At 40.6% G+C, this 19966-nt stretch overlaps 1 protein-coding gene across 1 annotated transcript in view; it reads right to left on the bottom strand.

Moving 5' to 3' along the window:
• Positions 1-19966, bottom strand: part of Shoc1 (shortage in chiasmata 1) — a 75584-nt gene that overhangs the window by 35468 nt on the left and 20150 nt on the right. Inside the window, exons 5-11 of the mRNA XM_052175502.1 lie at positions 17148-17301; positions 16870-16954; positions 15668-15818; positions 11431-11532; positions 10006-10114; positions 2858-2952; positions 1196-1438 (exon numbers count right to left, since the gene is read on the bottom strand). Coding sequence (XP_052031462.1) covers positions 1196-1438; positions 2858-2952; positions 10006-10114; positions 11431-11532; positions 15668-15818; positions 16870-16954; positions 17148-17301 — 939 coding nt within the window. The remainder of the gene's footprint in view (positions 1-1195; positions 1439-2857; positions 2953-10005; positions 10115-11430; positions 11533-15667; positions 15819-16869; positions 16955-17147; positions 17302-19966) is intronic.

Consider the following 19966-nt stretch of genomic DNA (forward strand, 5'->3'; position numbering starts at 1 on the left):
CTTAGAGATGTATGATACTTGAAGACCCCATAGATATTTGAAGACCCTGTAGAATTTTTCTTCTGTGTTTATTTTTCTCACAATGTCTTAAACTCTACTATTTTTATTTTTAAAATTAAAATGCAATTACATCATTATCCCCCTGTAAGTACACATATATAACTGCTCAGTCCATCTGTGTATATGATTGCATGGTGACCACTTGGTACTGCAGAACCAGCTTGGGGAGGAAGCTCTTCCCTGTTTCTCCCACTCCAGCACTCCTTGGCTCCTGAGTTCTTTGTGCGGGTTTGAGGCCCCAAGAGATTTCCCCTTCCGTTTAGCATGCTATTGCTGTCATCCTTTCCAGGTCTTGTGTGAGCAGCCATGTTGGTAATACTTCACGGACAGTTTCTCTCGTGTCTTGGAGACAGTCTCACAGATAACTTCTTGTTCCTCTGGTTCTTATATGATCTCTGTCAAGTCCCATGTCCTCCCATTATGATCCCAGAGGCTCAGGTGTCTTAGGTGAGTGGGTTGGGACTTGCCACCTACCATGTAGTCACCTGTCCTCTCTGCTCAGCAGTGGGTTTCGTAGTGGTCAAGGAGATGTCCTTTGATAGAGCTGGCCCTCCGGTGCCCTTATTGCACCATGAATCCTTTAGGACTGGGACAGACACCCATGTGTCCGCTGTACTCTATCCTTCTTCCTCCCAAAAGAACTCTGAGCCATTAGTCTTCCAGAACACCATGCTAATCCGAGCTTCCATTCCTTATCTCCTTAGGCCAATTTCCAAATGATGATAATACCTAAAGCTCACTTTTAAAATACCTAAAGTTCACTTTTATTTACTTTCTATAACAGAATGCTTTTCTCAAACTATGCTTCTCAAATCCTTAACAACGGAAACTTACTACTTATTGTTGAAACTAATTTTTGAAAGTATGTACATATATTAGTGAAATGGCTAGAAAATTTTACAGTAAGTGTAAAATTTTAGGCAGAATAGGATTTTAAGGTTAGTTAATAAAACTGTGATATTTTTTCTAAAAAGAAAGTAGAGCCCAGAGAGGCTGAAAGTCGTAAGCTGGCAGAACGGAGGCACACTGTGACTGCTAAGCCTTAGCTGCCAGTTTCCTAATCACTGAGGAGAAAGTGAGTATTAGACACGTCATATGAGTGGTCACACAAGTTCACTTACTATCCTACACTTACACTCCACCTGAAGTACTTTTGTAGGCAGAAAGATCTCCAGCCTAGTCTCCTGAGAAGACAGACCATTATGACACAAATACGCCTTCAGATGCTCCAATGTTTCGGCCATTACTGGATTTAGTCTTGCTTGTTTCCACCCCTTTGCTTTTGCAGTGTTAATCACAAGACTGTCTCCTTTGATAGAAAAGATGTTCCTCATATCTGCAAGTGAATATTGACTGCTGGGTTCTTGAAATCTTGGAACTTGAAAACAAACAAACACAGGGATAATTAATGAAAAACAATAAACAGACTCATATTAGACTTTCTCAATAAAATGTATTTCTCACATTAGGAAATGGTGAAATTGCAAGTTATATCTGGTTTATTGTTCTCAAAGTTTTACTATTTGTATAAATCACATTAGTTAAAACAGTTTAACAATAGAAATCACACACATTTTTTCTTCTTCTCTCTTTCTTTCTTTGAGGCAGTTCCCTACAGTGAGAGCGGTTCTGAACTGTCAGCATGGTTGAGGATGACTGAGCACTGACCCTCTGTCTCCACCTCCAGAGCTCTGGTATCTATAGGTGTGCGGCAACAAACGCAGCTTATGCAGTACTGGTGACTGAACCCAGCTCTATTAACAGAGGCACTTCCCCGGCCCTTAGATAATTTATCCACTCTTTGTGACTATCAAGAAGTTAAAATGCCTCCAAATTTAGTAGTGAAAGAAACTGCATTTTGATTGTTTAAAAATTACTAATACTTGATAAGATTTGGAAGAGCAGAAAAATTATTAAATCACAAATTCTAACTCATTACAGCAAGCCTAAACAAGACATACTTGTCCAGATTTTAGGGTGATGTCATCTTAGGTATTGTGGTACAAACATTATTATGTTAGCACTTTTACCTAAATAGGTGAAACCATAACATACAGAAGAAATAGAGTAGCACAATTACTTAACATTACTCTCTGCGTTATAAGCATCCACCCAAAATTAATATCATAAATTCTGAATTTATAACTTGGAATGATGCTTTTATTTACAACACTAATAATAACTAAAACAGATAAGTACCAGTATTAATATTAATAATTACCAAAAACATAACATTGTACTAAATATTTTCCGTGTATCATTTCTAAGTAATCCATGGACGTACCCTATGAGGTAGATAATATTTTAGTAGTTTTACTGACTTATGACTAGTAAGCAAAGAACTAAGTATATTTAGAAGAAAAAAATTAATCACTGATTCATTATCACAGAAAATTAATTCTCCTGGAGGTAGGATAATTAACAGCTCAAGATCATAGCTGGCTGTCCAGGAATTTGCTCTGTAGACCAGGTTGGCCTCAAACTCACAGTGACCTATCTGTCTGCCTCTTCTTCCCAAGTGCTGGGATTAAAGGCATGCCACCAGCCCTCAGGCTTGTATGTGCCTTTGTATAGATACACAGATACAAAGTATTACATATACACATTAATAAGTATGTTGCTAGATCATCTCTTTTCTCTTTCATGGATAATCAGCAAGAGCAAAGCATTGTTTATACGATGAGCTCTAGAGACAGCTGGACTTGGTGTGACGTCACCTAGTCCATGCTATGCTATGCAATGGTCACAGCTGGTCTTTTTTCCTTCTATTTGCCATTCAGTAGCAAGCATTCTGTACCTGTGAGCAAGAACAGGACCCAAGAGCTTCTGCAGCCTCCCAGTTGCCACAGCATACAATATTTATTAGCTGATTCTCCAGCGCTAAGCAAATGACTGTAAAAGAAGAATCAAAGTTTAATTCATTAATAGTACTAGCTGTTATGTATAACCAAATGCTAAGAACGCACTTTTCCAAGTTTTTTACATGTAAATACAAGTAAAACTAAACTTTATTTTGTAAATGAATAACCTAAGTAGAACTGAGTAAACCACATTTTGAATACCTTTTTCTTCTCTTAAAGATTTGGCATGAGCCTGGTAATAGTGGCACACACCTTTAATTCCAGCCCTCAGGAGGCAGAGGCAGAGGCAGGCAGATCTCCTAGTTTAAGGTCAGCCTGGTCAACAGAGTGAGTTCCAGGACAGCCAGGACTACACAGAGAAACCTTGAAAAACCAAAAGAAAAAAGATTTGGTATTAATAAATTTCTCAATTACAATAAAAATCATTGTGATGTACAATCTTTATCATTAATGTGATTGGATGCAGAACCACCTAAGAGATTAGCGAGGCACGAGTGTGTTATCAGCCAGGGTAGATCAGTGAGGGCGTTTCCATCAATGGAGGGCTGTGTGGTGGTACTATCCCAAGGCTGGGATCAAAGGAAGGACGAGGGAGAGAAGGAGAAGGCAAATAAATGATCGAGAGCTTCCATCTCTGTTTCTTCGCCAACCAAGGAGCGGAACAGCTGTTCTCTACGCTCCTACCTCTATAACGACAGACTCACCACGGCCAAGCAAGTATGGACTAAATAAACCCTTGAAACCTGAAGCAAGGTAAATCCTTCCTCACTTAAGCTGTTTCAGTCAGATATTTGGTTGCAGCCATGACAATGGTTGATTACTGGTGGCTACTTGTAACCAGGCTTACAGTGAAATTTGGGGTTAAAAAGCAGAATGGAAGAATGGGAAAAACATGCAATTTGGCTAGAAAGGGTTCATTTAAATTTCTAGATAATGAGGATGGGGCTGTTAAAGGGCTCATCGCCATTAAAGAGAAGCCAAGCACTTTGTACCATTCCCATAAGAAAGATACCTGAGCCGGTCAGTGGAGGTGCACGCCTGTAATCCCAGCACTCTGGGAGGCAGAGGCAGGCGGATTTCTGAGTTCAAGGCCAGCCTGGTCTACAGAGTGAGTTCCAGGACAGCCAGGGCTACACAGAGAAACCCTGTCTCGAAAAAAACCAAAAATAAAAACAACAACAACAACAACAACAACAAAAAACCGATACCTGAGGGCATCTCAGGAACTGGATCCACATGACAGGCACTAAGCGGTAAAACTCATCCAGCAGACTTTCCTTTGAGAAGTGAGTGATGGGGCACCTTGCTCCCACAGAGCCATCAAGGGAAATGGTTTCATTAGTTGAAGTTCCTAGTTACCCAGACACTCTAGCTCTAGCTGTGGTGTGAGGACTGCACTTTAACTGGCAGCAGACATTGGCATCTTTACAAGATGCTGGGTCTCCAGGCATACAGAATAGAAAAATCATGGTTTCATGTAGACTTCAGCCCATGTTTTTAGAAGAAGATCTGGAAGTCCAGGTAATGTATAACACACAGGGCTGGATTTCCTTCCCAGGGCTCTGAGCATGTGGTCAGTGAAGGAGCTGTGGGGAGGGTGAAGCTGAGTGAAAGCCTCGGATGCTGGAGTTGCCAGGTGACTCCAGGACATCAGAGGCAATGAGCTGAGCAAACCCAAGAGAGCTATTCTGCTGTCCACCTGACACAAATTAAAGACATCTGAGAATAAGGAATCCCTGGTAAGAAAAATCTCCTTAGCTGGGCAGTGGTGGCACACGCCTTTAATCCCAGCATTTGGGAGGCAGGGGCAGGTGGATTTCTGCGTTTGAGGCCAGACTGGTCTACAAAGTGAGTTCCAGGAGAGCCAGGGCTAAAGAGAAACTCTGTCTCGAACCCCCCAGCCCCCCAAAAAACACCAAAACAAAACAAAAAAATGTTTCCTTAAATGGGGCTGTGGGCAAGCCAGCAGGACATTTTAAAATGAAGCGCAGCCCTTGTGGGTGGTGTCACCCCTGAGCTGGTGTCCTGGGTTCTATTTGAAAGCAGGCTGACAAGCCATGAGGAGCGAGCCAGTCAGCAGCACCCCTCCCTGGCCTCTGCATCAGCTCCTGCCTCCAGGTTCCTCCCTGTTTGAGTTCCTGTCCTGACTGTTTTCCATAATAGACTGTGATGTGAAAGTTCAAGCAAAATAAACCCTTTCTTTCCCAGGTTATTTTTGGCCACGATGTTTTATTACAGCAATAAAAACTATCATTTAAAAGAGAGGGGTCATGTGAGTTGGAAACGGCAGGGTGACACAGACTGGGAATCTGAGCACCTGCAGCAGACATGAGAGCACAGAGTGCTTCCTTCAGAGGCTGGGCTAACCCTGCCCTGACAGGCCCCAGCTCTACTCTGCTTCCATTCTTCCTTCCTACACTCCTCTTCCTCCATTTCAGAATGGGAGTAATTACTCCTGTTGAATAATGGCAGTGTATAATTTTCTTTTTAATTTTAGAGGTTCAAGTAAAAGATGCCCGAGTCTCCATTGAGACTGTGAATTTGGACTTTCAAACCACGTAAAACTTTTAAGCTTTAGCACTCAAAGAGACAGACTGAGTACATTTGGACAGAAGCCTTTGGAGACAGCTATGGGATGTTGTGCTTAAAGCGATGTGTCTAGGTGTGGAGTTGACAGTGGGTAGGATATTTTCTACACTAGTTAATTTTCCATCACTGTAACCAAATGACTGACAGAAATAAATGAAGAGCAAACAAACTTAGTTTGTTCTTGAGTTTTGAGGGTTCAGTCCACAAGCTTATCCCACTGAGCCTGGGTAAACATCATGGTGGTGCGAGCACTGAGCAGAAGACAGCTGTGTACTTCATGGGTGAGCAGAAAGCAGAGGCAAGGAACACTGGTGCCCTTTTGATCTCTTCTCTTCCCCTACTGTGTCAGGGTCCCAAGCCTATCGGTGTACTACCTACATTCAGGGTGGGCCTTCCTCCTATTCAGTTACTGTTCTCTGGAAACATCCTTGGTGGCACCCCTGGCTGAGATTAGCAAAGTGTAGAAAACTGAAAATAGCCTGCAAATCAAGTAGAACCAAGATTCACTCTCTGCCTTTGCCCTGTTAGATGCTGGAGAGCTGATCCACCCACAGGCCACTGCCTGTGCCACTGTTAAAGTCACAGCATGTATTCACCCCATCTCCCACGATGCTCTGGGATTTGTTGTCTTCCCACTAACACAGTTTCTACACCTGGCCATTGGCCAAGGGCTTACAAAGAGGCACGAGGTTGGGTGAGGACACCTTTCCATCTGGCTAAAGCTACTTTGCTGCGGGCCACACTCCTCAGCACACAGAGCTCTAGATAGGTTTCAGCCTTCTGGGCTTTCGCAAAAGACTCACTTTGCACACGAGAGTTCTTGTACTCTTCAGTTTCTTACAGCAGAGCAACAAGACAAACTAAAGTTCTTACAGAGGTGTGCTGGCTAGTTACTTTCATGTCAACGGGACACAAACTAAAGTAATCTGAAAGGAGAGAACCTCAGTCACGAAACTGAGTCTTTCATACAGACAAGCCTGCAGGACATTTTTTAAGTTAGTTATTGATGGGGAAGGGCCCATCCCATTGTGGATGGGCCTGGGCTGGTGGGCCTGGGATCTATAAAACACCTGGCTGAGCAAGCCATGAGCAAGCCAAGAGCAGTACCTCTTCATGGCCTCCGCGTTAGCCCGACTCCAGTTCCTGCCCTCACTACTTCTGATGATGATCTGTTATATATGAAACTGTGAGTTAAATAAGCCCTTTTCTTCCCTCACCCCCACAAAAAAACTTAATATTTTCTTAGCTTTATAATTTAGGTACTTATTTTTAAAAAATACAGGTAACCCATATAGCTCAGGTTGGTCTGAAATTCATGACTTTACTGCTCAGACTGCCAAATGCTGGGATTACAGCAATAATCCCAATACTTAGACTTAAAAATGTTTTTCTTTTTCTTTCTTTTTTTTAAAAGATTTATTTATTTATTATTTGCATGTAAGTACACTATAGCTGTCTTCAGACACTTCAGAAGAGGGCGTCAGATCTCATTATGGATAGTTGTGAGCCACCATGTGGTTGCTGGGATTTGAACTCAGGACCTTCGGAAGAGTAGTCATGCTCTTAACTGCTGAGCCATCTCACCAGCCATTAAAACATTTTTCAAATGGGAATTTTAAAGGTTTTAGTCAAGAAAGCCAGATGGAAGTGACTTATCTCTTGATGTGATGTGTAACTTTCAGTTGATTTGAATGACTCTAGATCCATTAATTGTTTTAAAAGCCATTTTGTTCTAATTGCCAAACCATAATGCATCAGGCAAGAAGACTTATTTCATAAATTCTCATTAGCTATTTGAGTTAGAACAATAAATAGAAAATAGATATTAAAGAGTTACTAAAGGGAATGGAGAGATGGTTTAGTGTCTCAGAGCACTGGCTGCTCTTCCAGAGGACCTGGGTTCAATTCCTAGCACCCACATGGTGGCTCACAACTGTCTATAAATTCAGAATCCAACACCCTCACATAAGACATACATGCAAGCAAAAAACCACCAATGCACATAAAACAAAAATAAAAAACTAAAAAGAGTTATTATGGTTAATATTTGAACGCTGACTGAAATCTAAGATTATGCAAATGTGTATTGACTTCTGTTTCTGATTGCTAACCTACAGAGTAAGTAAGAGAATGAAAGGGCCCACTAAAGGCTGTGTCTGTAAACAAAAGCCTTCCTCTTTAGCAGAGGGACTGAAGTATTAAAGCATATGTGACTGCATGTGTATGCCATGCTTTTCCAGAGCTCATCCATGCTACACACATACCAAGCTCATGGTTGAGTTTTATACAGCAAAAAACTGCACCATAGATGCAAATAACTTTTTTTTTTTTTTTTTTTTTTTGGTTTTTCGAGACAGGGTTTCTCTGTGTAGTCCTGGCTGTCCTGGAACTCACTCTGTAGACCAGGCTGTCCTTGAACTCAGAAATCTGCCTGCCTCTGCCACCCAAGTGCTGGGATTACAGGTGTGCACCACCACGTCTGGGCCTGGCTCGCAGATAACTCTTAAACAGAATGTGAAGATATACTTAGGGCACTCAACTCTGGCTCCTCCATGTCTCATTTAGGCAACAGACAGACCATTAAAGATGTGTACAGAACCTGTGGTTCGTTCTGGGTCCTTGGCTGCACCTGCCTGCAGCTATCCTACAGCTCAGCAAGAGCAGCCTAGGAATCGTTCCTAAGGACCTTGCAGGCTTGCCTGTAATTCTCCTGGAGGTGTGTGATTTAGGACACAGTAAGTTCCAGTTTATGTGGAAATGAAGACCGTACTGACTAATTCCTATTCTTGTGATTTGAATAAGAAGCAAACTTGAGTGGCTTTATTCCAAGATAATACACTTATCTTGGAAAATACCACATTTATGTATGACATATAATAAAAGACAGCATCCAAAGCTATCTCAGACTCTGTCAGCAGTCATGCATGCTGGCCTACTAAGATAGGCCATTTTGGCCTTTAATCCTGGTACTTGGGAGGCAGAGGCAGGAGGCTGAGTTTGAGGCCAGTCTGGTCTATGTGATGCTTGGCCCAGGGAGTGGCACTATTAGAAGGTGTGGTCCTGTTGGAGTAGGTCCTGTGGGTGTGGACTTTAAGACCCTATCCTAGCTGCCTGGAAACCAGTCTTCCACTAGTAGCCTTTAGATGAAGATATAGAACTCTCAGCTCCTCATGCACCATGTCTGCTTGGATGCTGCCATGCTCCCACCTTGATGATAATGGACTGAACCTCTGAACCTATAAACCAGTCCCAATTAAATGTTGTCCTTTATAAGGACATGGTCATGCCTTGCCTTGGTCATGGTGTCTGTTCACAGCAGTAAAACCCTAATTAAGACAGTCTACATAGAGAAACTATGTCTCAAAAAACAAAACAGAAGATATATCACTTTTGATCCAACTAGACTATGAATGATTTAAATGTCTTGTAGTATCAATCCTAAGATCACAGACAATTCTGTTCAATAACAATGGGTGTTGAACAGATTTATGGATAAATCCTACTTCTATATATCTGGTATTCTCAATACTGAGGCAATAATTACAAAGGTAAGCAAGGACAAAGGACATACTCTGAGAGAAATGGGCTGGGATGTCTGGGTGCTCCTCTGGGAAACAAGCTGATGAGCACACTGTTCTGAACCAGTACTACTCCTGCCCACAGGTGCATCATGGTTTTGAAGCCCCTATAACAGGCTCTGAAGCAGACACCCAGCATTACAGAGAAAGAGACTGAGGCACGGGGCAATTCACAGCAAGAGCCTGGTAACCTTAATGCAGAGCTTTAAACCACTTACTCTGGGGTACACTGAGACTTTCTAAATTCTTAGCTTGAAACCTTAATTTCAGAATATCAGACAATGACTGTTTAGAGATAAGATCTTTTAATAAAGAAATAATTATGTAAAGGAAGTAATTAGAGTTCTTTTTAACCCTACACAACCACAATCAACCCAGCAAACACTTTCTTCAGTAGCTTCTGGGACTGTGAGAAAATACGACTAGCTCATGCCATGCAGTCTGTGGTATTTGTCATGAAACTAATCTACACACTGCGCCTTACATGGCAGTGAGTGTAACTACTCAGAGGCAGTCTCCTAATCTTTTTATCTCTGTGTCGGGACCTTAAAACTTTCAATTTATTTACTTTCAATAAACAATATTAATACTAATATTGTAATATCAAATTCAAAATCCTATGTTACAGTAAAAGATTATATTGTGAAAAAAATCTACCATATTGCCATATTACCTAGTTCCCTTCTAGACAAAGGCAGCCTTGTGTGTTTCTTACATCACGATCTAACAATAAATAGTCTATGAAAAACCACAGATGTGTGCCTATATATTCATATCCCTTCTCCAGCTGCTTATAATACACATTATATAGCCTCATATTTTTTCATAAGAATTTCTTGGAAGTTGCCTTTAAATGGAGATATTTCATTAAAAACTGCTTGTCCTGAACTTGGGTTCTAGATATAATCTTTACTTACATTTTACACGCAGCAGAAAATGGAAATGTCTGAAATCCTGTGTATAATGAACACACTGAAGAATGCTGCCTTGGAAAACTTAGATGGGTTGGTGGCATTTCTAGGTCTCCTGAGATACATAGAAATTAAAGTTACATAATACTGTATAAGATTTAGAACTCTTACAAATAATTATTTGGTTTGGTCAATTTATTGCAACAAAATATTTATATTACCTTTTAAAGAATTTAGTATAGTGTGTTTTATATCATATCTACCCTTTTTCCCAACTCCTCCAACATCCACACCCACATCCTAACTTTGGGTCCCTTTCCCCTTTTTTGTCACCAAATTCAATTTGTGCTGCTTATATAGCTTTTGATATGGCAACAAAATATGTCGGTAAGAAGAGAAAACATGCCAGAAAGATTCAGGGGTGGGGCTGAGGCGGCAACTCAGTTGGTAAGGTTCAATCCCAGTGCCCATATCAAAAGCTGGGCATGAGTAATCCCAGCCAATCCTTTCACTATGAACCCAAAGTTCCAGGGAGAGATCCTATCTCGGAAAACAAAGGAGAAGGCTCCTGAGGAGCAAAGTCTGAGGCTGACCTCTGGCTTCTCACATACATGAGTGCATACACACACAACACAAGAAGTTTAGATTTCTTGAAATACAAAATAACAGTCCTAAATTTACTATATAAAGAATTACAAATTCATGACTTGGTATTTCAATCTGACAGTGGTGACTTTAAAAAATTACTGTGATGACTGAACTTTACTGAGCTTGCTATATAAGATAAATCCTAAGAGCTTTGTGTATAAGGAGAGTTTTACTCCTACAGGCTCATGTTGTCAGCATTTAGGAGACATTGGAAGAGTAATTCTTTATCTCAGTGAGTCAGGACTCTAGATGTCCTTGTCAGAATTATAAATTAATAGAGTGGGCCTGAAAAATAGTCAGCTACAATTTCAGACTATGTGTGGTAAGGGTGTATATGCATACACACCAGGGTGGAGGCCAGAAGTCAACGTAGGGCGTCTTACACCCTTGCTCCTCCATATATTTTGGTGCTGGGTCTGCCATTAAACCTAGGTTGGCTATGGGGACCGCACCTAGGCGGTCATGCTTCTGTGGCAATCACTTTACTGACCCACCCTCCTCCCAAGCCCCAAGATTTGCATTTCAATGTTAGCATTATTTCCTCTACTCATCCCCTCAAATATGACTCTGCTGCATATATGCTCAGCTTTGTTGCTGACAAGATTCTGATAGAGCAAATATAAGGGGCAGATGGGAAATATAAGGGAAAGATGACAAGGAGGATCATAAGGATAGCATTTTGAATGCAAGAACCAATTCGCAGTAGAATATAAGGGCAAATACAGTGTGCTTCTGCATCTCATAGGTAACCCCTGCGAAGTCAGTGACAGGCAAAGTCTCTACCTGGCTCATTACACTCTGGTTCACAAAGGCTTGCAAATGTTAAGTTCTCTGTGGAGTTGCATTTTATATCCTCAGTAACAAATTCATGCTTGGAAGTAAGATCTGAAAGGAAATGGAAGAAACTCTATCAACAAAGTACCACTAAAGTCAAGTATATTCTGAAAAAAAATGTTGACATAACAGGTAATACCTGTTCTCTGATGCATAAACCCTTCACTCCTCATCTATCAACTAAAACTACCAAAAAATATAAAAATGCAAAAATCAGCAAAACAACAGAAAGCTAAAATGGGGTTAAGTAAGAACACAAACACTTTGAAAAACCCAATCTTCCGGCCATAAATGGTGACTTGTTAAACTTTTTAAGCTGGAATTCTACAGGTGGCTCTGCAGATTAAATCCAAGCCTTGGGTATGCTGGGAACTCTGCCACTGAATCACACCTACTGGCACTGGTCTGTGTTAATGGCTATTAACCATTTCCCAGTTCCCTGGCATATTGTGCCTATCACTTTATAATTGTTATCATTCTGTGCACATGTTTCTGTATGTGTATATGCTATGAAACTAGCAGTCAATATTTGGGCTCTTCCTCAGTCACTTTCCACATTATTTTTCAGACAGTGTCTCACTGAGCCCCCAGCTCACTGATTTGACTTAGGCAGATGGGTTAGCATCTCCGGCAGGCATCCTCCCCTCTCAGTCCTCTCAGCACTAGAGTCACAGGTACACACATGCATGCTTGGCTTTCAGTAAGTGCTGAGGGTCAAACTCAGGTCTTCCTGCTGTGCTGAGCTCCTTACTGATGCGGCCCCCTTCCAGCCTATTACTTACTATTCATTTTTAACGTCATCCTTTGTAACACATGATGGTTATAAACAACTTATATATATATATATATATATATATATATATACACACACACACACACACATATACACACACATATACATATTAGTTCCTTGGGTGTAACAGATTTTTCTATTTTGCTTATAAAATTATTATTTATCTTAGAATCAGTATGTACATTTAGAAGGCTTCTTTCCCCTACATATTTATTAAGTTGACAATGAGTCCTATAGTTGGTGGGTTTTTAGACTGTCAGAAGGAGAAAGCACCCAGAGAACTGGCAGTAACTGGCCATGGCCCTTTCCCATTTACAGCTCTTTACCAGAACTTGGATAAAAATAAGAGTCTCTTCATCATGAAAATTTTGAAGACAAATCTATCTTCACTGGATTAACAAAGCAGCTGGAAAGTAAATTCAAGAAAGGAGAGAGAACCAGAGAAGCCCCAAACTCTATAAATATGCTCTGCCTAAATCTTTAACTCCTGAACTATATATTTGCTGTGCTGTTCATGAAAAACTCTTTTTCTTTTTTTTTTTTGTTTTTTGTTTTTTGTTTTTTTGGTTTTTTTTTTGGCTTTTTGGTTTTTCAAGACAGGGTTTCTCTGTGTAGTCCTGAATGTCCTGGAACTCACTCTGTAGACCAGGCTGGCCTAGAACTCAGAAATCCGCCTGCCTCTGCCTCCCAAATGCTGGGATCACAGGCATGCACCACCATGCCCGGCTCATGAAGAACTCTTAAGACTAAAAACACCTAACAGAGACTTCAACTAATTCCTGATATAGAGTGAAAGAGAATATAAATTTTGAGCCAAGCTGACAATTTCTTGTGAAATAAACAAATCAACTCTCATTAGTGGGATATAGAAGAATTTAAACAACAGCCACAGGCAGAAAACACAGTTAATTGATCCTCAAATGTGAAGGCTTCTAAAGACAAGAAAAGAGAGCAGGATGTCTGCTTTCACCATCACTGCCCACCACAGCACTAAAAGCCCCAAGAGAACAGTGAAGCAATGAAGAGAAATAAAAGGTATCCAAACGGGAAAGGAGGAGTCAAATTGCATTTGTTTGCAATATTGTGATATTGTACATAAATGCAAGGCTCTGACAAAAATAAAATCTGGAATAAAGAAATTCAATAAATTTTCAGGATAAAAAAAATCAGCAGTCTGCTGTGTTTTGATATGCTATGAACTATCAGGAAGGTCCACTGGCTACTACCAGGACGACTGGATAACTGTGGTGCAGGTTAGCATGTGGAGGATGCATGCTGGCCTCAAGGCTCTCTGAGCACCCTGAGTGCCTGTTACAGAGTCCTGCTGCATTCTCTCTGAGAACCCTGAGTGCCTGTTACAGAGTCCTGCTGCATTCTGAGTGCCCTGAGTGCCTGTTACAGAGCCCTGCTGCATTCTCTCTGAGCACCCTGAGTACCTGTTACAGAGTCCTGCTGCATTCTCTCTGAGCACCCTGAGTGCCTGTTACAGAGCCCTGCTGCATTCTCTCTGAGCACCCTGAGTACCTGTTACAGAGTCCTGCTGCATTCTCTCTGAGCACCCTGAGTGCCTGTTACAGAGCCCTGCTGCATTCTCTCTGAGCACCCTCAGTGCCTGCTACAGAGTCCTGCTGCATTCTCTCTGAGCACCCTGAGTGCCTGTTACAGAGTCCTGCTGCATTCTCTCTGAGCACCCTGAGTACCTGTTGCAGAGTCCTGCTGCATTCTCTCTGAGCGCCCTGAGTGCCTCTTACAGAGTTCTGCTGCATTCTCTCTGAGCACCCTGAGTGCCTGTTACAGAGTCCTGCTGCATTCTCTCTGAGCGCCCTGGGTGCCTGTTACAGAGTCCTGCTGCATTCTCTCTGAGCACCCTGGGTGCCTGTTATAGAGTCCTGCTGCATTCTCTCTGAGCTTCCTGAGTGCCTGTTACAGAGTCCTGCTGCATTCTGAGAGTCCTGAGTGCCTGTTACAGAGTCCTGCTGCATTCTCTCTGAGAACCCTGAGTGCCTGTTACAGAGTCCTGCTGCATTCTCTCTGAGCACCCTGAGTACCTGTTACAGAGTCCTGCTGCATTCTCTCTGAGCACCCTGAGTACCTGTTACAGAGCCCTGCTGCATTCTGGCTCTTTTCACCCTGCCCCACTTTGAACTCCACTCAAAGGCATCCTTTCCCCCAGTTTCTCATTCCTATATAACCTACCATTTTGGCCTCTGTCCTGTCTTTATGCACTTTCCTCTTCTCTGTCTCTCCATCTCCCGCTCTCTCTCTCCCTCCCTCCCCCCTCTTCTTTCTCACTCTCCATCCTTCCACCCCTCATGGCCCAGTGCAGTCTGCTGATCATGTTTAGTCTACTACTTTCTTTTCCTACTCTGGCCTCTGGCTGTTCTCTCCTTCAAATCTATAATAAAAACCTTCTCCTCAGCCATACCTTGGAGTGGTCATCCTCATTTTATATACGATCCAAAAGTTTTCATATACTGTGACTAGAAATGTGAATTAGTACAGTCAAAACTAGAGCTAGTATATACACAGTCTGACAAGCTTGCTGCTGGGATAGCCATCCAAAATGAACACAGTATCTCAGAGGAAGGACTACAAATCCATGTACCCCGCAGCATCATTCACTGAAGATAACAATGTGGAAACACCTTGAGTCTCACACACACAGGAACACAACCAAATTAAAAGTGGCCAAAGCATCCAAACCAAGGAGCCAAAGACAATACCTAAATGGCTGTGAAGTACATGAGAAGCTACCCAGGAAAGTCAAATCCCACTGCCATGAGCTACCACTCATGCTCACTAGGCCAGGTATTTCCAATGCTTGATAATATGTTTTAAAGAGGAGGCTAGTACTCAGAACCCTGAAAACCCTGCAAGCACGAAGGAACACATTCTGAAAAATTATGGTAAGTGAAAGAGAGCAGCCACAGGAAGATTGTATGGTTACATTTTACTGAATTCCAGAATAATCAAATCTAAGTTGGACCTCAGGAGTGGAACTCAGTCGTAGAATACCTGTCTAGCACACAAGGGCCCTGACTCAAAATCCAACACCAGAAAAAAAGTGATGGGACAAGAGTCTAATAGCAATGAGCCCGAGACTTCATCAGGAAACTCAGAACATCGCTGTAGTTTAGTAAATAAGAACTCCAGTAAGTAGGTTTTTTTTTTTTTTTTTTTTTTTTTGTTGTTGTTGTTAGTTTTTTGAGACAGGGTTTCTCTGTACAACAGCCCTGGCTGTCCTGGAACTTGCTTGCTTTGTAGACCAGGCTGGACTTAAACTCACAGAGATTGGCCTGCCTCTGCCTCCCAAGTGCTGGGACTAAAGGCATGCACCATCACACCTGGTACAAGCAGTGTTTACAAGGAACACATTTCTAAATGAACTCTCACCTCTTTTGAAACGTGCACTTTCATCTACAGAGTCCATTATTTTCGGTATCGAGTTTAATGGCTCCTTCAGTTTTGATGGTGGTAGAATGAGAATTTCTTGTTTGGGATTTGTAGATATCGAGGATTTAAACCCAAAAGGAAAAACTGATGGCTGAAATAATATAACATTAAGAAATTTTACAGAGGGGCCGGGAAAAAAAAAAAAAGAAATTTTACAGAATATTTCTAAGTAAATATATTTAATTCCTAAATGGATATGTTTGTTTAATAAATAGCACACTATAAACATAAGCTTTATTATGTCTTAAATGCTATACAGTCATTCAAAGAATAGAAGTTTAGCAGTCAAAAATAGATTTCTTTTTACAAGCAATGCCTTTCTTGAGTAATCTTTTTTATAATTTTTATCACCTTAGTGACATACAGTATCTCTAAATGTGTTTGTGAGCCACCAGGGACTAAACCACCAAACAGAGTACACAGGGAGGAACCCTGTGTTCTGTGACAGAACAGAGCTCATCTCTGCCACACCCCGTGGGCTGTGATGGAGTAGAGCTCTTCTCCACCACACCCCGTGGGCTATATTTTTCTCTCACCCTCAACATGTGAGACTGCACCACAGAATTAACAAGAAAGGTGAAAGCATATGGAGTTAGGAATTCAATAAGGAAATTAATATCTTTACCAAGTTGTTCACATTTTATCTAAATATATATAAAAAGCAAAAACCTTGAAGTGCCTTTACTGCCTGTGTGTACACCCTCTGAAAATGGTATTAAGAAAAGCCCCAATATATAAAATGTTTTACTTGTCCATAAAACATTATATGTGTATTTAAATTAGAATTCTAATGGGGTTTAGTTTTTAATTTTTAAACTTAACTACTTAAATTTCTATACCAAGTGTAGTGATTAAAATTACTAAAAGAGGTTTGAAAATTCTTTGTGCCTGGACTGCCCACTACACCAAGTCAGTCAGGATACAACTGGGTAGGATCCAACTTCAACCTTAGCTGTGGCTGAGACTCATTATTGAGAAGTAAAGTTGACTCCATAATTGATACCTATTCAACCTAGTATTCATTTTTTTCACATGATAGTTGTAAACAGTTAAAGTAAATTACTGAAACTTATAAAGGTATGCCCCCTTACTTCTATAAATACATTACTGAATGCAAGTTCTAGGATTCTATTGAAACATACTAGATTCTTCTTACAGAAGGTCTCCTCGGTCATATGGAAATCTCTCACAAAAGGTTTCAAACGTTCTTGAACAGAGAAACACTCCCTTAAATAAAAAACCAAACAAGATTAATTAATACTTACTACAAACATTTAACAAGCACTGCCACTTAAAACATACAACAACTCATGTCAGCTGAGATGAAGCGGTGGAGCCCTTACCAACAGCATCTACACCTGTGGTTGTACACAGACTGTTTTCTGGTACCAAAGCAATTACACTACCGGGAATTACATACGTGAAATTATCCTTTCCAGAGAGCTCTTCTTTGAAGTCTAAAAACGGATCCTTCACCAAATAGAGCTTTAGTCTGCTCAAGAGACTATGCACAGTTGGTAGATGATTGTCCCTTGTTTTAGTCATGAAAACCATTTCCTCATCAATAAGTAATCCTGAAAAGAAATAAGGAATTAAAAATCTAATAGCTATACCAGAGATCTAGACATTAAATATTAACAGATTCTTCAAACACACTGAAATCATTAAGTTCTCTACTATACTATGCATATAAAATACAGAACGTGGTACCCAGACAGATGGAAAATTTCAGGAAAATGTGTTGTTTAGCACCTGGAAACAAAGACATGCTCTCTCTGAAAGAGCTGTATTGCAATGACATGCCTCACCAACAGAGACTGGCCTAATCAATCGGGGAAGCATTTTCTTCTTTAAAACAGCACCAGAAGTTTAAAGAAATAAAAATACTGGACCCTGGCTGAGTCTGGTTTTCTGTTCTCTGCATCATTTAATCTGTAAGGATATACATGAATGGATATGAGCACACATATGAAATCACGGACTCCATCATTATAAAGTTACCCATACAAGATACACAGTTAATTATGGTGAAAACTGTATACTGGAACATCTACTTGGAAAATATAATATTCTTTACATATTAAAAAACACCACTGGCAGTATTAACCATGGACATAAAATTTCCTTTCTACCCCAGCCTTCTATGTTTGGGTTACTTTATCATCTTGGCTGCTTATATGAGTTTCTAAGTCTTGGATGGGAACATTAACTTAGTGAAAAGAGAAAGGAAAATACATGCTTAGAGGAAGAAGCACTCAGAAAGCCGACATCTACACCATGAAAGCCTCCTTGAGTGTGGAGGATGGACAGATCTCTTGTTCTGAACACAGGTCTTTTGGTTAAGTGGGCAGTAGGTTTCAGGAGAGGAACAATATGCAGTTTTCAGGTAGTGATGCCTCTCAGGGCTGACTACATAAGTCATATGCACATGCTTAATCAAAATCCAACAGAAGACAAGCAGCTGCGAGCATCCCTTGTCTGACACATACAGGTATCGAAGAAGAACTTGTTATATAAACCACCTTCTTAGCTGACCATCCAAATCTTTTAAGTTCCTGACAATCTCAGGGCTTATCTGAGAAAATGAAGGGCGGCTTATCTGTATCATCCACTCATTCTGCAAATACCAACAAGAGTGAAATGGCATAGGTTTATATCCCACATCTCCTTTTTTTAAGTGAGCCATCTCTCCAGCCCCTCCTTGTAACTCTTTAAGACACAAGCTTTGAGCCTGTCACCCCAAATAAAGCCATATTCAGATATATGTCACTTAGCATCCCTATATCCTTTTAGTCCCTTCAATTCAACTACCATGTTTGATGCAGCCACTAGAGGTCAGCAAATCTCCACAACCAATGCTGTTAGACAAAGGCTGTCTGCACAAGTGATGGTCCCTTCTTTATATAAGTTATGCAAATATAGCAGTGGTGTATCACCTGGAGTTCTTATCTACAGCAAGCATGTGTGCTCACACTGTATTACTCTATTGTAGACAAATGATAAGCAGGAAATGCAAAGTGGTTAGTTATGAAAGAAGCAGCAAAAAGAGGCTTGGTGACAGAAGACTTTGCTAGAGTTACTTCTGTCCAGTTAGGAAATCCAAGTTAAGCAGACAGAAACAGTGTGAGTTCCTTAAGATGTTATATATTATGACATTTGTTTTAACGTGATCATTTCTTAATGGATGCTGTTGAGGATCTTCTTCTTCAACAACAACAACAACAACAACAACCCATATTAAATATTAAATAAAAGGCAAGACAAACGGTCCTCCCCCAACCCCCAAAGTCAGGAAAACACTTTAAAGGATCTAACACTGACTTTCCAACAGGTGTTATTTAGAACTTTTGGGAAGGTGACTACAAAGTAAATTTAGACAAATAAACACACGAAGTCAGAGGAAAGAACAAGAGGAAGTTGACATATGTCACAGGTATGTAAAAGCTCAAATTAGGTGATACTAATACAATAGATAAAACAATAGACAATCCAGAATTAAACTGGAGTGGGTAAGAACTTATCACTTAATATAAGCACCACTTCTAAAAGGGAAAGACCCTTGGCTAAATGATACTGGAACAAATACCAAAATGTTTAAACATTTTAAAAAAATATCCCTAGTTTTAAACATAAAAAAACTGAAATAAAATTATATAAAACATTTAAAAAAAGAGTGGGGTGTCATGGCACACACCTAAAATCCCAATACTCAGGAAGCAGAGGCAGAGGCAGAGGCAGAGGCAGAGGCAGAGGCAGAGGCAGAGGCATATAGATTTCTGTAAGTTTAAAACCAGCCTGGTTTTACAAAGTGAGTACTAGACCAGCCATGGCTACATAGAGAGACCCTGTCTCAAAATAAGCAAATCCTTAAGCAATGGAAAAGTGTTAGAATAAAGGAACATTTTTCTAAGCACAAATGCAGTGCTAGAATCAATAAAGAAAACATCAGCAGAACTAAACAGATTAAAGTTAAATGCATTTGGAATTATTGGTGTCTTTACATATAAAAACATGCAATATAATAATCATTTTACAAAAGAAAAAGATACAAACTGCCAGTACACACTAATAACTTTTAAAGATGCAAGTAAGTACATTTCCCCCCATCACCCTGGTTTATGTGCATCTAGTGACAACAAGGCTGGCAGGAATCAGGTATTCTCATATTACACCACTGGTGCTAAAGATAAGAACAAAATCAGTGAAATATTTCTAGCTCCAAGATTAACCACAGTGAAA

Source organism: Apodemus sylvaticus, chromosome 3 (assembly GCF_947179515.1).
Source record: "Apodemus sylvaticus chromosome 3, mApoSyl1.1, whole genome shotgun sequence".
Lineage (NCBI taxonomy): Eukaryota > Metazoa > Chordata > Mammalia > Rodentia > Muridae > Apodemus > Apodemus sylvaticus.